Below are 16,780 nucleotides of genomic sequence, written 5' to 3'. Positions count from 1 at the left end.
TTGTAAACAGTTAGTTCATCACATTGAGTCTAACAATCTTTTTGATTCTTTTCAATCTGCTTACAGGTCTCTGCACAGTACTGAGTCAGCTTTAGTAAAAGTGAAAAATGATATTATGTTTGCCATTGATTCAAACAAGGTTGTTTTTGCTGTTCTTTTAGATCTGTCAGCCGCATTTGACACGATTGATCATCAAATTTTTCTTTCCCGTTTATATAAACGAACAGGTGTTAGGTCAACAGTTTTGTCCTGGTTTCAGTCATACCTTTTGGGATGGTCTTCTCAAGTTGACATTGCCGGTAATTTGTCAAATCCCACTGTGTTAGAGTTTGGACTTCCCCAGGGATCAATAGTAGGACCCATAGGATACTCAATTTATACTCTTCCAGTTGGCGAGATAGCCCAACATTATGATGTTAATTATCATTTTTATGCTGATGATATACAGTTATATATTTCTTATGACCCGAAGACTCCAGGAGCTTCTTTTAATGCCATCACTAAACTTGAAATGTGTATTTTAGATATTAAGAAATGGATGGTAGCAAATAAGTTGAAACTGAATGATTCGAAGACTGAGTTTTTTGTAGCAGCTTCAGCCCACAATCTGCGCGGTCTTTCAAACATTCAGCTCAATGTTGGTTGCACACTAATTAGCCCCTCAGAAACAATAAGAAATCTTGGTGTTATTTTTGATTGTCGAATGTCAATGTCTCAACATATTTCTCAAATTTGTAGTACTGTTACGTTTTATTTAAGAAATATTGCTAGGATTAGGAGATTTATTGATCAATCTGCATGTCATAACGCAGTGCGTTCTTTAGTTCTATCCCGTATAGATTATTGTAACGGGCTTCTCTCTTCCATTCCTTCAACTCAACTGGATCGTGTGCAGCGACTTCAAAATTGGGCAGCCCGATTAGTGTTTCAGGTTTCTAGGGACTTCCCATCTCAGCCACTTCTGAAGTCGTTGCACTGGCTTCCTTTGAAGCAACGGATAATTTTCAAATTAGTTTTGTTTGTTTATAAAATCCTTAACGATCAAGCTCCGAAATATTTAGACGCCTGTTTGACTTTATATACACCTACTAGAAATTTGAGGTCATCTAGTGATCCGCTTCGTCTCACATACTCTGTTACTCGCACCTTAGCCGGTGATAGGACATTTACTGTGTCTGCTTCAAAGCACTGGAACAATTTACCACTTACCGTTAGACAGTCTCCATCAGTCAGTGTGTTCAAAAAAGCCTTGAAAACACATCTTTTCAGTAGCAACTAGTTCGTAGCTGTATATATAACATTTATCCAATTATACATACTGTCGTACATGTTTTGAATTGATTGTAAGCGCTTTGGGCCTTGTGGGAAAAGCGCACTATAAATAATAGTAATAATAATAATAATAATAATAATAATAATCCTTCACCCCCCCCCCCCCCCACCCCCTTTCTCCCATTCTTGCCTACTCGTTCGCAATTAGCGAGTGGTAAACGCGTACACACTTGGAATTTTCCTCCACGATGTTCCGCACCCTTGTTTACTAGAAAAAAAGCCCGGCACACAACGAGCACACCAGCGTCATGTGCAACATACGAAGGTCATACAGTCATAGCGCACAGACGTGTAACTCGCATTTTCCTTGCGCGTGTTTAATTCTACGCTCGGCATTGTGACAAATTGAAGAGTATTCAGTGGATTTTTGGAATATTGCGTTAGTTCTCTCACGGCGAAAATGAGCGGACGACTCGATGATCTGAACTCCAAGCAAGTAGTTGCCCTACGATCGGTATTTATGATTTTGTCTTCATTTTATAAAATGGTTTGATAATAAAAACAATCTAAATAACGACAAAGTTCACACGACATTAATGCACGAGTATTATAGGACACACATAACGACAGATACAAAAAGGAGAAGTACAAACACCGACAAAATACCAAGATATATCAATGAGTTCATATTTTTGAAGTTTATAAGATTTTAGATGTTTCTTGTTTCCCTCTGAAATAGATCTACATAAACATTGTGCTTTTGATGAAAAAGCTAAGTTCCTATTGTCGGTTTGTGTGTGTGTGTGAGTGTGTGTTATTCTTGTTTGTGTGCTGATATACGCTCTCTCTCTCTCTCTCTCTCTCCCGGTGGGGTTGCAATTCTCTCTGAGGATTGGAATTCATTTGAAACCATAAACAGTTTTGCGCTATTTTTTGTCTTTCTAGATAAATCCGTATTAGATAACTTTGATAGTGCCGTGAAACAAGTATAATTATGCATATTATCTACTGTCATCCAAGGACGGGCATCTTAAACATCGGATAGGGTGGTGAATATGGGCTTCAATTTTATGTGAAGGATTGCATATTGGTTGTAGTAATATAGATTGGTTTATTGAGTGTGTATAACATTATGGCCACATCATGAAAGCATGTATAGTTCCGTCAGCATTTTTAGTTGCGCAGCTGCAGATACACCTGTGTGTCCTCAATGAGACATTAATCGTGCAATAAATGTCAGTGCAATGTCACCCAGGTCTACAATACATAAAAGTTTTACGATCCGTGTATTGTACATACTAATGTATTTATTGCCAAATTAATTGGAGTTTGATTTGATTTATTGATTCCTCAATTATCATTGTACATGAACATACATGAACATGCATCTATACATACATAAACATATAGATATACATAAACATATACATATACATATATACATACATTGTTGGAGCCGTACATAAACATAAACATCAGTTGTTTAAAAATTGTTTTTTTCATTGCCTTTACACAATGTGCAGCAAAAATGTATCAGCAATACAACCGTGCAATGAATAATACAGTTGGGCTACAGCTTGAACGTGGCTTGATTTGCGTGCAGCCCTCGTACATATAGAAAAATAGGAGGGAGGGATGACTTGCGAAGAGATAGGATAGTATAAAGGAGAAAGGGAAGGGAGAGGTCTGCCTGCTTCACGAAACACAAAGTTAGTTCACCTGGATCACTGATCAGTAAGCCATGACAAAATATTTCTCACCGAGGTACAGGTGCACAGTATACTGTTCATGGTTGGTTACATGATTACATAATAGATGAAATGCGGCGATTTTTCTACGAAGGAATTTCGTGTATTAATTATACTAACAATGACAACGAAATTACTGATACCGAGAGAGTAACATCGTTTTACAGCTTTCCTAAAAGAATACACGGACTTTAAACTTCGAATTTCCGAAGGAAGAGAGTTCCAAACATCGGGTCCGATGTGTCTGATAGATTTCAGAGCCATCACTATTTTAGGATTATACAAATGAAATTTATGAGATTGTCTTGTGGGATAAGAATGTATGTCCTTGTTTAATTGAAATAGTGAGAAGAAAGAAGATGGCAACTGGCCATTACGTAAGCGAAATATAAAGAGTGAATTATGCAAAAAAAAAATAATTTCATTTACCTTGAGTGTTTTTAATTCTGCGAATAAAGGATCTGAATTGTCTCGATAACCTGAGTTGGTGCATATACGTTTTGCTTTCTTTTGTAGAAGCAATATGTTATCAATGTGACTTTTTTTTAAGTTGCCCATACAATGTTGCAATATGAAATGTACGATAATATCATTAAGTATTAAAATAATTGAAATAAATATTATAGGGATCATGAAATATGAAAAGGCATGTAATTCCATGAGGAATTCAACGTTTATTTGATAATAATTTGTTTTGAAATTGCCGAGATATCCAAAACAGAGCGATTCTAGTCCCACCTTTTATTACGATCGCTTTGTTTTACTTTGTTTTTGGATGTTTCAGCCATTCCAAAACAGATTTTCATCAAATAAACTTTGAATTCCTCTTTAGAATGATATGCTCTATACTATATCACAAGTGTTTTCTTGGTATCCCTGAAAAAGTTAAAAACCCAATTCTCATTTCCAATACAATACCATTCCTTTAAATCAATCAATTCTTTTGAATTCTTCATATATATATATATATATATATATACATATATATATATATATATATATATATATATATATATAATTTCATTTTCCGACGAAGGTATCCAATATGACATCTGCATAATTATAAACAAAGTAAAGTACAATGTGACTTTTGCATATTTAAATGAGATTTAAATGCTTGTCATTTGTTTACAATGAGACAAGACATAATTTAGATGAAGAAATGCATGGACAAACTGTAACTGAATCGTAACCAAGAAAAAAAGTCGGAAATGGAGGGGACTACGAAAAGGCCTAGCTTGTGCAATGCAATCCCCTCGTGAAAACGAAACAATAAGACATATTCCTCGAGAAACAGAACATGAAACAAATACGCACACAAACACACAAGCAGCTCTCTTACATACGCGTGGAAAGAATAAACAGGAGGTCAAAGGTCAGAAAAGGGACAGGAAGAGGAAGACAGGGTAAGGAGCTGCTGCAAAGGACGAAGAGTTCATGGGTCGATGCCAAGGCAAATGAGACTACAGTCTTACTGAGATATGGACTTTATTTGATAAATAGTACATTGTAACGACTATGAAATAAATTAAACAAAGTTAAAGACGTTAAAGCAAAGAAATGAACCAGCGGCTTTCAAAAATGCAAGTCCGCAGTGATATAAGAATTGATTTAAAAAAATCTTTAATTTGAACAGCTTCTCTTATGCTGCTATCAAGGGAATTCCAGAATTTAGGTCCGGCAAAGGAGAATGTAGACTTTGAAAAAATCGTCATAGACAGCGTAAATGAAATTCATTGGATTGTCTAGTGGGATATGAATGTACAGTTTTATTTTGAATAAACATGGAATCAAACACAAAAGGAAGGGAATGATTTTTTTTTTCAGTTTGTACATAAACTGTCCTAAATCTAACAATACAAAATCCTTAATTCTAAAATATTATTTTGATGAAACAAGTCATTAGTATGACATCTCCACGATTCTCTACAAATAATACGAAAAGCATTTTTGTGCAATAATAATATTCGTTCTATATACGACAGTACGAGGAATAAGTGTTACCCCAGGCGAGAATGCCATAATTCAAAATAAGGTAAAATCAAAGATGAGTGTAACATTTGATAATAGAACATTTTAAAAAAAATGAAATTTAACTTTTTTTGTTACGCCGATATTTCTAGAGATTGTATGGCAAATCGATTCAATATGCAAATTCCAGGTGAGCTTATATTATCAGGAAACAAACCTAAAAATTTAATTGAGGAAACTTTTTCTACGGATATAATATCCAGAAAAATCTTCTGAGGTAATTTTTCCAAAGAATTACTGAAAAGCATACATTTAGTTTTTTTGAAGATTAATTGACAATTTGTTATCTCTTATCCAGTAAAGTAATTTATTTAACTCGATATTCAGCGTATCAAGGTCATTATCAACATTATCATAGCCAGCACTTTTTTTACTCTTTAAATTCCGAACTATATCAATTAGTTTGTTCCTGTGTGTGGAAGGAAAAAAAAGAAACTGGATTTAGGAGTTGTGCAATTGTGAGATCATTATGTTTGACTGAAGCAAACTTGATAAACGCTGAGTATGAGCAAATGCCAACATTTGATCAAGTCTTCTGTTTGGGATTCCAATCATTATAATGTTTGTATTTGTCTCTTTGTTATGTTTCATTTCTAGCTGAAAACAAACTTGAGCGATGTACTAGAGCCTCGACACAACGACCACCTGCTTTTACGATTTTTGAGAGGTTAGACTGTATCTCCGTTCTTCTTAAGCCAGAAGAAAAAAAAACCCGTGTATTTATCTTTTCATTCAAAATATGAAAAGCGTTCTCGTGTTTTTTAATCTTTTATTTCATAAAAATCTTCAACGAAGCTATAGTGAACACATTTTGTTACTATACCTTACCTTGTCAGGTGAATGGATTTGTTTTCCTATCATCCATATTCGGAATGATTCTATACAAATTAATGATGAAACAAACTAAATTTAGATTCACGTTATTACACCATCAACTGGCCTTTTGGGATTATTAATAATGTTTCTTATCACTGTTGAGGATATTTGTCACAAACGTATATAATGTTTTCTGATATAGGGAAGTGCTTTCAACCAAAGTGTTAATATCTTTCTTCTTCCCCATTTTTCTCTTTCTTAACCTCTTTCTCTTTGCTTTCCTGTGTTCTTTTGCCAAGATTCCTAGTGATAAGCACAGATAGATTATGAGTCAATAATGTTACCTAAAGTTAGTATGTTTACTTATTATCTTCAAAAATATCATCCTTTGAATGTGGAACTTCCTTCACGTTTAATTATTAATTATCAGTGCTAGTTTTGACGGGTACTACCAACAATAATGTCTATGTGGTTAATAAACTCCTATTCTTTTCAACAGTTTTACTAAATATTAATTATTACAGCGGAGGAATGCATTGTCTTTAATTCTGTTTAGTTTTATGAAACGCCCGAGGCTGTTATTATATAGACAATTATTCAGTCAAACAGTCATCAGATGGCAAAGTAATTTTATAAGATTATTTGACAGTGATAAAAAGAGTAAAAAAGGAATGATGGAAGAGTCTTCAAATTAAAATAATGTAATTGAATTTAAAACATCACGAGTATTGTTGGGGTTTTTCTGGGGGAAGCAATGATGTTGTCCAAAAAATACATAGCATACGAACTTTAAATGAGGTCCGATTTTAATGTCAGTATATTCCTGTTTGTTTTATATGATCATTTCAAAGTCAGCTTTAATAAACATTGATTATAATTGCTCCTAAAGATATTCAGTGTTTGGTGTTTTATCATCTAGCACGGAGGTTTTCAGTGAAAAAGGCAGAGGCGATGTTCAGACAGGTGAGTACCAACGATATTTACTCTGCAGCAAATTTGGCTGAAAATGATGCTTTACTTCTTCCTTCTGGTATTTTCAAGTTTGTTTTTTTTCCTCTCTCTTTTCTTTTTCTTTTTTTTCTCTTTCTTATCTCCACGTTCCTTTGTTTGTTTGTTTGTTTGTTTGTTTGTTCATTTCCATCTGAGAAGATGGCTAGATAGTCCATATTCAGCTATGCTAAGCTGGTCTTCCATGAGGTCCAGTTGGATGTGACGTAGGACCACTTCACCGGGTTAAACACCCTGCTCTTTGCGATGAAAGAATGAAGCAGGATCTTTTACGTGCGTGAGTTGTGACGCTCTCATACACGGGACCTCCATTTTATGTCCTATCCGAGGGACAGTGTGTTTTGTCTCTTGCTAGAGGGGACGGTATGTTTACACACAACATTGCTCAGTCCAGACTCGGGATCGAACTCGGGTCCCTTGGATCGTGAGGCAGACGCGCTAGCGACTGAGCCAACTCACCGCTCTAAATCTCGTTTTGCTGTTTTCCTACGAAGATATAGCTTATGTGTACTCTTAGAGAGATAAGTGTCTTTGACTGAATTCCATGGGCATGTAAAGCAGAGGACCGAAGGAAGTATAACTGTGACAAAAAAAAACCTTATGTGACCCCCACCACGCCTCCATTTGCTTTTACTGTCCAGATTTGAATTCTCGAATACGTCAATCATTTACAGCAATTATGAATATATTAGTTTTTTAACATTATTTATTTTTTTCTACCAATTACTACAATGAGAGATGAGCAAACCCATATTAAAGTAAAAAAGGGCTGTGCTTTTTCTCACACAGGCACTTTGGGGTATTAGAAGTTAATTGTACTGTATTCAACCAATATCTGGTTGTTAAAGTTATCAAAATGATTAAAGTCGTAAATGATAACAAAAGAAACAAAACAACAGAACTGAGTTTATTCGTAGTTTTTCTTCTCCCTTATGCCACATTGGAGAGTCTTTTTTTTCATCTATATTATCTAATATTTTTTTAACGTCTGATTATCTTTATCCAGGACCTAATATGGCGGAGTCAGAACCGCATTGATACACTTCTGGAATGGTATGAGATGCCCGAAGTAAGTAAGAAGTTTGAAAAAATGCGGAAAATAGATAACAAATAGAAAATAGTGAATAAATGAAAACATAAGTGACATTTTAATTTGCCCTTTGTATGTATATATATGTATATACATATATATATATATATATATATATATATATATATATAGAGGAATTAGGATAATAGATATTTACACACATGTATTTTATATTTTACAAGACTTGTTTCCCTCAAAAAATAATTCCACGCCCCATGTCATGGCAATGCTTTAGGGAATACCCTTAGCTACACTCACCGAGAGAGTAAAGCAAGACATCTATTGTTCTGACTTTTACTTGTGCCTTTTCCCACATTGCGATGAGTTAGACATGTCCTAAATCTCAGTTGCCATTATTAATGACGCGGCTAATGTGCACAAGTGACTTTCAGTTTGGACAGCACCTTGCTATTAAAACCTGAAATGAAATTCTCAACACGTAATACAATCCTCATTACACTGTGCAATCAATGGCCGTTGATACAACGACACAGGCAGACGATAAAGCTGATTATATTTTGAGTATAATGATGGTCATTTTCATGAATTACTTGCCTCTTTCCTAATAGTGAGGAGTTTATTGAGACTCTTAGATGAAAATCTTCATTATCATCATGATCATGTTCTTGATTCATTGTCCTTGTCCTTCAAGAAGAGAAAAATAAAAATGGCAAAGCATAACAGCCTCCTCAGAGTAAATAGGAGTAAATTGATACGCTAGACACACAAAATAAATGCTGTTCACGTGTCATGGGGGCGATGAAATGATTTGGTCAAGACTACTGTACCATAGTGTGGACATGATCTCTGTCGTAGCAGGCAAAATCCTATTTTCGAAAATATGTATGAAATTGATAGAGAAAAATGTCCGTGACATTATCTTATTTTACCTTTTCAATATGATGATTATGTGAACCTGTTATGCCGATTCATTAGAACATAACATTGTGAATTGCTATTTTTGACATATATGTAACAAAAATATGTCAAGTTTGGGTATCGTTGGAATGACAGTCCGCCCCTTCTTCAATTTCTCATCAAGGTTTGCCTGAAATACTGGCCTGGAGGCGCCGTGGGACTGGACAAAGAAGGTCACATCGTTTGGATTTCTCCCATTGGAAATGTCGACCCGAAAGGTATGACCACATTTTGTCACAGCTTTGCATACTACGGTCACACACACACACACACACACACACACACACACACACACACTAATATATAATCTACATACACTTTAAAGTAAGTGTACATGGATACACATAAAATACTGTACATTATGTACATACCGAGAAAGAACGAGATAAGTGTGTGTATGATGAATATGCAAAACATGATTGTACCATAACATCTAAACTTACATCAGGCCAGAATTCAAAAATCCTAGAATGTTACATACATAATATAGAATTGCATGTTGTTGTTATGTTTTAATTTGACATAATGCGTTTAAAGTGTAACTGTATACGTAAGTTAAAGTGTACGTCAAAGTAATTAAGCCAGAAGAACAGAATGGTAGAAAAATGTAACAAAAGCAAAATGATAAAAAAGGACAGGCATGGAATATAAGTGTTATACATACATATATATATATATATATATATATATATTATAGGGCCTATACCAAGTACTGCTATTGTTCGCAACCACGTTACAGTGTACAATAATCTCGTGTGCAAATGTCACTTTTTCACAAACATTATTTAAAAAAATTATTGAAGGATGCAAGTCCGTTTTCATACAAAAGGCAACAGAGTAGGTTTTTAAGTAAAAATTTAAATAAAAAAAAATTAAATGAAATTATACACATGGGTGTTTGTGTGGTGATACATTATCAGCATTATGACTATTTCAAAAGAAGTTTCAGCGTAAATCATGTAATAAGTTTTTGTTCATATAATTGATATAACTTAAGTTTTGCTTTTTCTGCAAAACTCACATGTTTCTCAACAGGTCTCCTGTTCTCTGTGAAAGCAGGTGATATCATCAAGACAAACATTTTCATCCTGGAACGACTTCAAAAAGAACAAGAAGCAGTTTCAAGAAAGGTGGGTTAGACTGTTTGGGAGGAACAATTCACTTCAGCTTGTTCTAGTCATCGTTCTTAGATTTAGAAACCTGTACATATTATTGGCTTTTAAGTACGTTTAGGGCCTACTTGATGAAAAGGAAAGAAAATCAATCATTACCATGGGCAGTTATTATATCAGCACTTTTCGAAGTTCGCACAAGTCATTTCTGTCTTGTCGTTGTACCATTATGTCTTTGCTCTAATGTTCATATTTTACTGTTACTATGATTATGGTTAGGGAAACACAACTAAAGCGCGTGTGAATGCAGTGAAAGCCGACTTGGATGAGATCAGAATTATGTAAACTAAAACAAAGACAAAATCAGGGAAATGCAATAACATGGATAGGTATTAAGCAATTGACTAATACTTTAATTGAAAATAACAAAAGAGAAACACATGCGAGAAAACATACTCTCGTGTTCATATAGTAGGAGCGCACTTAGGAGTTCTCATTTATTGATGCTCTATCCATTCTCAAAAAAGGAATGGACAATTTTATATTTGTTGACTTTTGGGGATGGGGTAGCGTAAAGATTGCTATAGCTTTCATTTTGTCCTTTCTAGGACCTATAATAATTATCTGTGTATATGAGTTTTATGATTTCAATATCATGATTAAAAGCAGCAATTCCTAATTATGTCATCATCGTTACCACGTAGAGTTACGTCTACTATGAAGCTGTTCTTTATCTGATTGACTAATTAGTCAAATAAATATTTGAATAGTGAATTACTTCATTGATTAATCGATTGAATTCTTGATTAAATTAACTTCTTGATTTGATTGATTGATTGATTGATTGATTGATTGATTGATTGATTGATTGATTGATTGATTATCCAGCTTGGTCGTCATATCGAAGGCATAACATGGATTGTCGATCTCGAACATCTAGGCGTATCGCACATGTGGAAACCGGGTATGACTGTAATGACAGAGGTAAGAACATGAATGTTTATTCATCAGTTGGAAGCAATTAATTTACTACGTAGCACACACACACACACACACACACACACAAAAAAAAAAAGATTCAAATTGAAGGATATAAATCTACACTTCCACCAGCACAAGAAAACGCACTTGTACAATTATTACAGAATTATGCAAAAAAAAAAGACCAAAGAAAGTTGAGGGAATGCATAAAACCAAACAGAAAACACCAAAAACTATTTATTGGTTTCGAAACTTGGTAACGTTATCACGTAAGACTGTACTGTTTATGGCAATCAAGATTGATCTTTAACACTATGACTCTTTCTCCGTAGATTCTTTCTGCTTTTTGTTTCTTGTTTTTTGTGTTGTATTTTTTTCCAAGACATTTTTTTTTATTCTACTTATTTTCTCCAAAACACATACACACGCACAAATTAAAGGTCCTGTTTACCTTTAAGAACCGTGATTTACAAAATATTCAAGATATGACATTCAATGCACATGGCTGTGTAGGTCTGTTGTACCACAAAACAGCCTATCATATACAATTTTCGCGATAAAGCCTAAGATATAAGGAGATTTCTGCATTTTTCTCAATAAACCGTAACTGTAGACGGTTTAGTCTGGAAACATTTTTATTATAACTATTGGTCACATTTTTGTATATTTAACATGTTTAATAATTAATATGTTTAACATCGATTTTACCTATTCAAATTTTTTCAGTGGTTGTTTTTATCCCTAACTCACACTTTAGAACTATTTTAAAGCACTAATGCTGGATTTTATTTCATCTGCAAATGGTAAATTATGCCTAAAAGGTCGCTGGGCTGTTTGAACAACACTACCCGGAAGTGATTCATCGCCTATTTCTCGTCAGGCCGACAAAGTTTTTTCCAGCTGTCTACTTCATCCTGAAGCCTTTCCTCAGTGAAGGGACACGAGAAAAGATCAAAGTCATCGGAGGTAATCATTTACCATGTATATATGAGTTAGCTATTGGATTAACAATGAGAAGAACAATATTTCTTTCATTTTTTTAAGCTTTAGTCACTTTTAGTTTTATTTATTTTTTAGTTTGAGTCACTTCTTCCTAGAATAGAGTGTTCAGTACATCATTCTATTAAGTTCCATAAAGTCATGACAACAAATCAGGATTTATTTGATAGGAAACTTTGTGTGTACCATGTGGAATTTGTACCGCTTTTTTAAATTATACATCGTGGGAAATTAAAGTCTGAAAACTGAAATCATAACGAAGTTATATAAACAATATAAATTGATGTATTCATGAAATACATTAATTCATCTGGTTTTCATAGTTACAAGGCACATTTTGATGCTCAAAACACGAACACATGATTGTATATCTAAAATGAAAGTAATAGATTTAGATAAATAGTCAAATAACTGTTTTTCTTTTAAATTTGTATGCATAAATTCCCATAAGTGGCATTTTAAAAGTACAAGTCATGTTATATGTTTGTATGTCCTTTTAATTTTCTGAATCTTTCACTATGGACTTGTGTCTTATTATATTCAGGTATCAGAATATTTACATACCAATGCACGCATCTATCCACGTCACTGCGCACAGGCAAATGTAAACAAAGAAAAATGTGCCGTAATATCAGTTTGTTTCATTCACTTCCACTAGCAAAAAGTGTGCATTAATATACAAATATGAATAGAAACACTTTATGACATAAACTATGAATTTCGTAGGGCCTACATGCATAACACAGTAATTAAGAGGAAATATATGCAATTATGGCATAATATCCTTTATAATGACACGCCCGATACACCTAGCTACATGGAATGACAACCGCCTGATTTGACTTTGTATGGAACAACACCTTATAGGAAGCTGGAAGGATGTGTTGCTGAAATACATAGATGCTGATATACTTCCGGTTCACTGGGGTGGAACTATGACCGACACTGGAGGTAATCCGAACATGTGCCCCACAAAGGTGAGAGCGACACACACACACACACACAAACACACATGATTGAAATGGAATACAATCGTAAAATGTGATTGTATTAACATGAAAATAGAAAATCTATAATTTTCCCCTTTTCTCCCCTTCCTCCCTCTTCATTATCATCATCAGGATGAGGTATGCATGGCGAAAAAATAATTATTTAAAAAGCCACTCAAAGGCAGAAAAAAAAAGAATCACCCATTTTGAAAACAAAAACAAAAAATTGAGAGTATGCCCCTGGTCGTAAAGATCAGCACCTTCCTATTCTCATAACGACTCGACAGAAACCATGATTTCCCCTTCATTCCTATTCGTCTACTAGACCATCAGTCTATCAAGGGTGTTTTAATACTGGTAACAATCCATTCTCTTATCAAGTCCACTTTAACAGCTTGTCACGTTGCCAAATAATTTCGAATCATCTGATTTCAGACAATATTTCCAGGTGAAACACCCTCTTCTGAAGGATTTTTTTAAATACTTGTCACTCAACATTTTCGTTATTCAATGAACACAACATGATGGAGATGATGAAACTGATGTCATTTGCTGTTGTCCCATCATTCTTTGAAAAAAGGTGCACGGTTTCATTTAAATGAAGGCAAAATTTATGTGTTGGCCAGATAAACCTAGGAGGCAAGGTTCCGACGTTCTACTACCAGAAGGGCCGCGGTCTCGAACATGACGACATGATGACCACGCAAGAACTTCCGGGTAGAAGGTCAACAGAAATCAAGTTCAAGGTCAACACCCTTGGGAGCATATTCAGGTGAGTTTGCAATCGATCGTTCATTATTTCTTATCTTTTTTTTTCTTCAGTTGAAGTTAAGACATTCTAGATCAAGCACCATGAGCGCCCTTCCAAGGAGGATACCGGCGCTATATAAGAAGCCGTCATCGTTTTCATCATCATCATCATCATCATCATCATCATCATCATCATCAGTTGTTGTCATAATTGTGCTATCATTCATATCAGAAGTAATATTATTTGCTGAGCAATTTCACCATCATTATATCTGACATTCTGCTTTGTAATCATTATCATTACTGTTTTATCACTATCACTAACATACAGTCATGACGTATTATAATTGCTGCATTAACTGTCATTATTCCTTTTGTTGCCATTATCAAATCGTCATTGTTATCGTTGGAATGCATTAATTTCCTTTCAAACTGGCATTGTATCTTGAAGCAAAGCAAATATCGTGATATAATCAGCGTTTGTGTTCATGCCGTCATTACAATACTTCGTTGGCTGTCACGTTTATTTCCAAGGCATGGACGTTTTCATGCTTTTAGTAGACTGTTTCTGTATGTATGTATGTTTTGTTCACAAAACTCGAACTTAACCACCATAGAGATTGTCGGAGCTTTGCACTACCTAGCAACAGCTATGGAGCTTAATGGGTCGGAGCAGGTGAATGAAATGCTTCGGAGGCTCAAGGAAATGAAGCATCCATACAGTGTACTAGTAATACATTTAATACAGAAACGGTCTATTCTGAGTACTGTTCTTCCACTTATTACAATACCGTAGCTAATCTTGTTCGTTGTCTGCGACATTTGCGTTTGTTTGCGTGTAATCAGATCAGACTTTCTTCCAGAGGTATCCGAATCGGTAGAAGGAAAAAAAAAAGTCAAACAAAAAAAGAAATTGAAACTATACACAAAGTTTCTAGCCACACTACTTTTTGCAGTATTTTCATCGAAGAATTTTAGTATTTAACTAATTGACTTTTTGTTGTTGTTTTCTGATCGTGCTCTGCCATAAGTTAGGATTAAGCATGACTTTTTTTTCATCTTTTTAATCGTTTTTTCCCATCTTTTTCATCTTTTTTTGTCATCAGCTTGATACAATTTCGTTCTAAAGTGCATGTGTCATACCTGACTTTTAATACTAAATGAAGATCAAATTCCCTTATTAGGTACGAATTCAAGACGGAATCTCACGACATAGCTTTCGGCATCACTCGAACTACACACACGGGTGAAAAGGTTGTTATCATGGAGGAGAAGCGATACAACAGTCACATCGTACCTGAAGACGGTGAAGTTGAGTTCGAGGAGCCGGGATTATGTAAGCAGCGAATATATGATACTGCTTTCTCTTTACTTCTTGTTTGTTTATTTGTTAATTTGTGTGATTGTGTGTGTGTGTGTGTGTGTGTGTGTGCACGTACCTGGTTAGTCGTTGTTTGTTTCTTCAGTGGTTTTTTTTTTCTTTGTTCTTCTTGGTTCCATTCTTGGTTCTTGTTGGTTCCATTTTGTGTGCAGTTATCCAATTCGGCCTATACATATTTCAAATTAAAGGTTTTATGACATACAAATGCATGTTGATTTGTGTTGATTCTTGACACTCCCAACATCACTTTTGCAGTGAAGTGAATATCTGGAAACATGCCATATATTTTTAAATTATTTTTCTTCTATTTTTCTTCAGATTACTTGGATACGCCCACAAAACCTTCCAAACCAAGATTCTGGTTGTGACATCATCTATCAATCATGCTAAAGTACTAATTATGATTAACAAAAGACATTGTAATGCATCCTCCCTGAGACCGAGCATAGCTTGCATGTTCCCTCGCCATATGTCTTTTGTTAGTCGCATTAATATCACAGAAACATTCAAATTATGCTGAGTCGAGGGGAAGGTGCATTCCAATGTCTTTTGTTAAACATATCAGTACTTTAGCAATGATTGACAGATGAGGTCACAACCAGAATCTTGATTTGGAAGGGGTTTTTTGTGGGTGTATCCAAGTAATCTGAAGAAAAATAGAAGAAAAATTATTTTAAAATAATTATGGATTGTTTCCAGGTATTCGTTTCACTGCAAAAGTGATGTTGAGGGTATCATAAATCAACACAAATCAACATGCATTCGTATGTCATAAAACCTTTATCCTGTAAGCATAGCAATTAAACATTAATCAGTGTTACAATGTGGCATGTCATTGAGATACATTGATGATACTGAAGAGTGGACTAAAATAGCCGCCTACAGTAGCGAGGAAAGACTAGTTAATACGCTCATCGAGATCTATAACTCAGAGCAATGAAAAACAAGAGGAATTAACTTTCACATTATTCAGTATACATACTGTAAACATGCAGCATACAAAGTGTACATCCTGTATGATGAGAAAAAGAGTAGGCATTGTTGTATATGTCATCAACGAGAATCTGTTTTACTATGCAGTGTTATATATCAAAGCATCTTCTTTCTAGAAAACCATCAAATCGAACTTGTGGTACCCATGAGCCTGTTAGCGATTTGTATGCATTACACCCTTTTCCCCCAGTTTTTGACTGGTGGTGTCCAAACAGTGTGCATGAGGCGTGAGCAAGATCAGTTCGACGACACGTCTAACCATTATGACTAATACTAAGGGCTTCTGAATCAATTCCCACAGACATTGTTAAGTTTGACAACCACGGAGCCTTCCAGAAGACCAGGAAGCTCAGTTACTGGATGGAGGTCATCGAGCCACGACTCGAAGTCAACGCATCGATGCTCGGAGCCAGCGTGGACGACATCGTTCGAGACAGCGGCTATCATGAAGGTCATTTCCTCTCAAGAGGGCTCTCTCTATCAACATCAAACCTACCACAGAAGACTTCATCCTCTTCTAAGGGTATTACTCGATCGACCACACCAGTTTAAAAAAAAAAAGAGAGAGAAAACAATGGGGTCTCCTTTGAACAATATTCAGCCCAGGAATCGTACAAAAAAAAACACAAGATAAAGCTTTAGACATTGCGTGACATTCGCGTTGCCTACCGAAGAAAGCAGCAAAGTGTGTG

At 35.0% G+C, this 16,780-nt stretch overlaps 1 protein-coding gene across 1 annotated transcript; it reads left to right on the top strand.

Annotated features, from left to right (window-relative positions):
* Positions 1-1,732: 1,732 nt before the first annotated feature.
* On the top strand, positions 1,733-16,640 carry LOC139719290 (SEC14-like protein 2). The gene is made up of 12 exons (XM_071630714.1): positions 1,733-1,786; positions 5,649-5,718; positions 6,787-6,830; positions 7,882-7,944; positions 9,008-9,101; positions 9,919-10,013; positions 10,884-10,979; positions 11,798-11,942; positions 12,843-12,952; positions 13,591-13,736; positions 14,899-15,050; positions 16,390-16,640. The coding sequence occupies exons 1-12, from the start codon at positions 1,733-1,735 to the stop codon at positions 16,638-16,640; spliced, it is 1,320 nt and encodes a 439-aa protein (XP_071486815.1).
* The last annotated feature ends 140 nt before the right edge of the window (positions 16,641-16,780 follow it).

Source organism: Diadema antillarum, unplaced genomic scaffold (genome assembly GCF_040938485.1).
Source record: "Diadema antillarum isolate AM-2024a unplaced genomic scaffold, OU_Dant_1.0 scf00000108, whole genome shotgun sequence".
NCBI classification, from domain to species: domain Eukaryota; kingdom Metazoa; phylum Echinodermata; class Echinoidea; order Diadematoida; family Diadematidae; genus Diadema; species Diadema antillarum.
Note: the sequence above shows the minus strand (reverse complement) of the source record. Positions and strands in the feature narration are given on the sequence as shown.

Coding starts and splice junctions, on each gene's coding strand:
- LOC139719290 (XM_071630714.1), top strand. CDS start 1,733: ATGAGCGGACGACTCGATGATCTGAACTCCAAGCAAGTAGTTGCCCTA. Junction 1,787..5,648: donor AAGTAGTTGCCCTACGATCG/GTATTTATGATT, acceptor TTTCATTTCTAG/CTGAAAACAAACTTGAGCGA. Junction 10,980..11,797: donor GTATGACTGTAATGACAGAG/GTAAGAACATGA, acceptor TATGCCTAAAAG/GTCGCTGGGCTGTTTGAACA.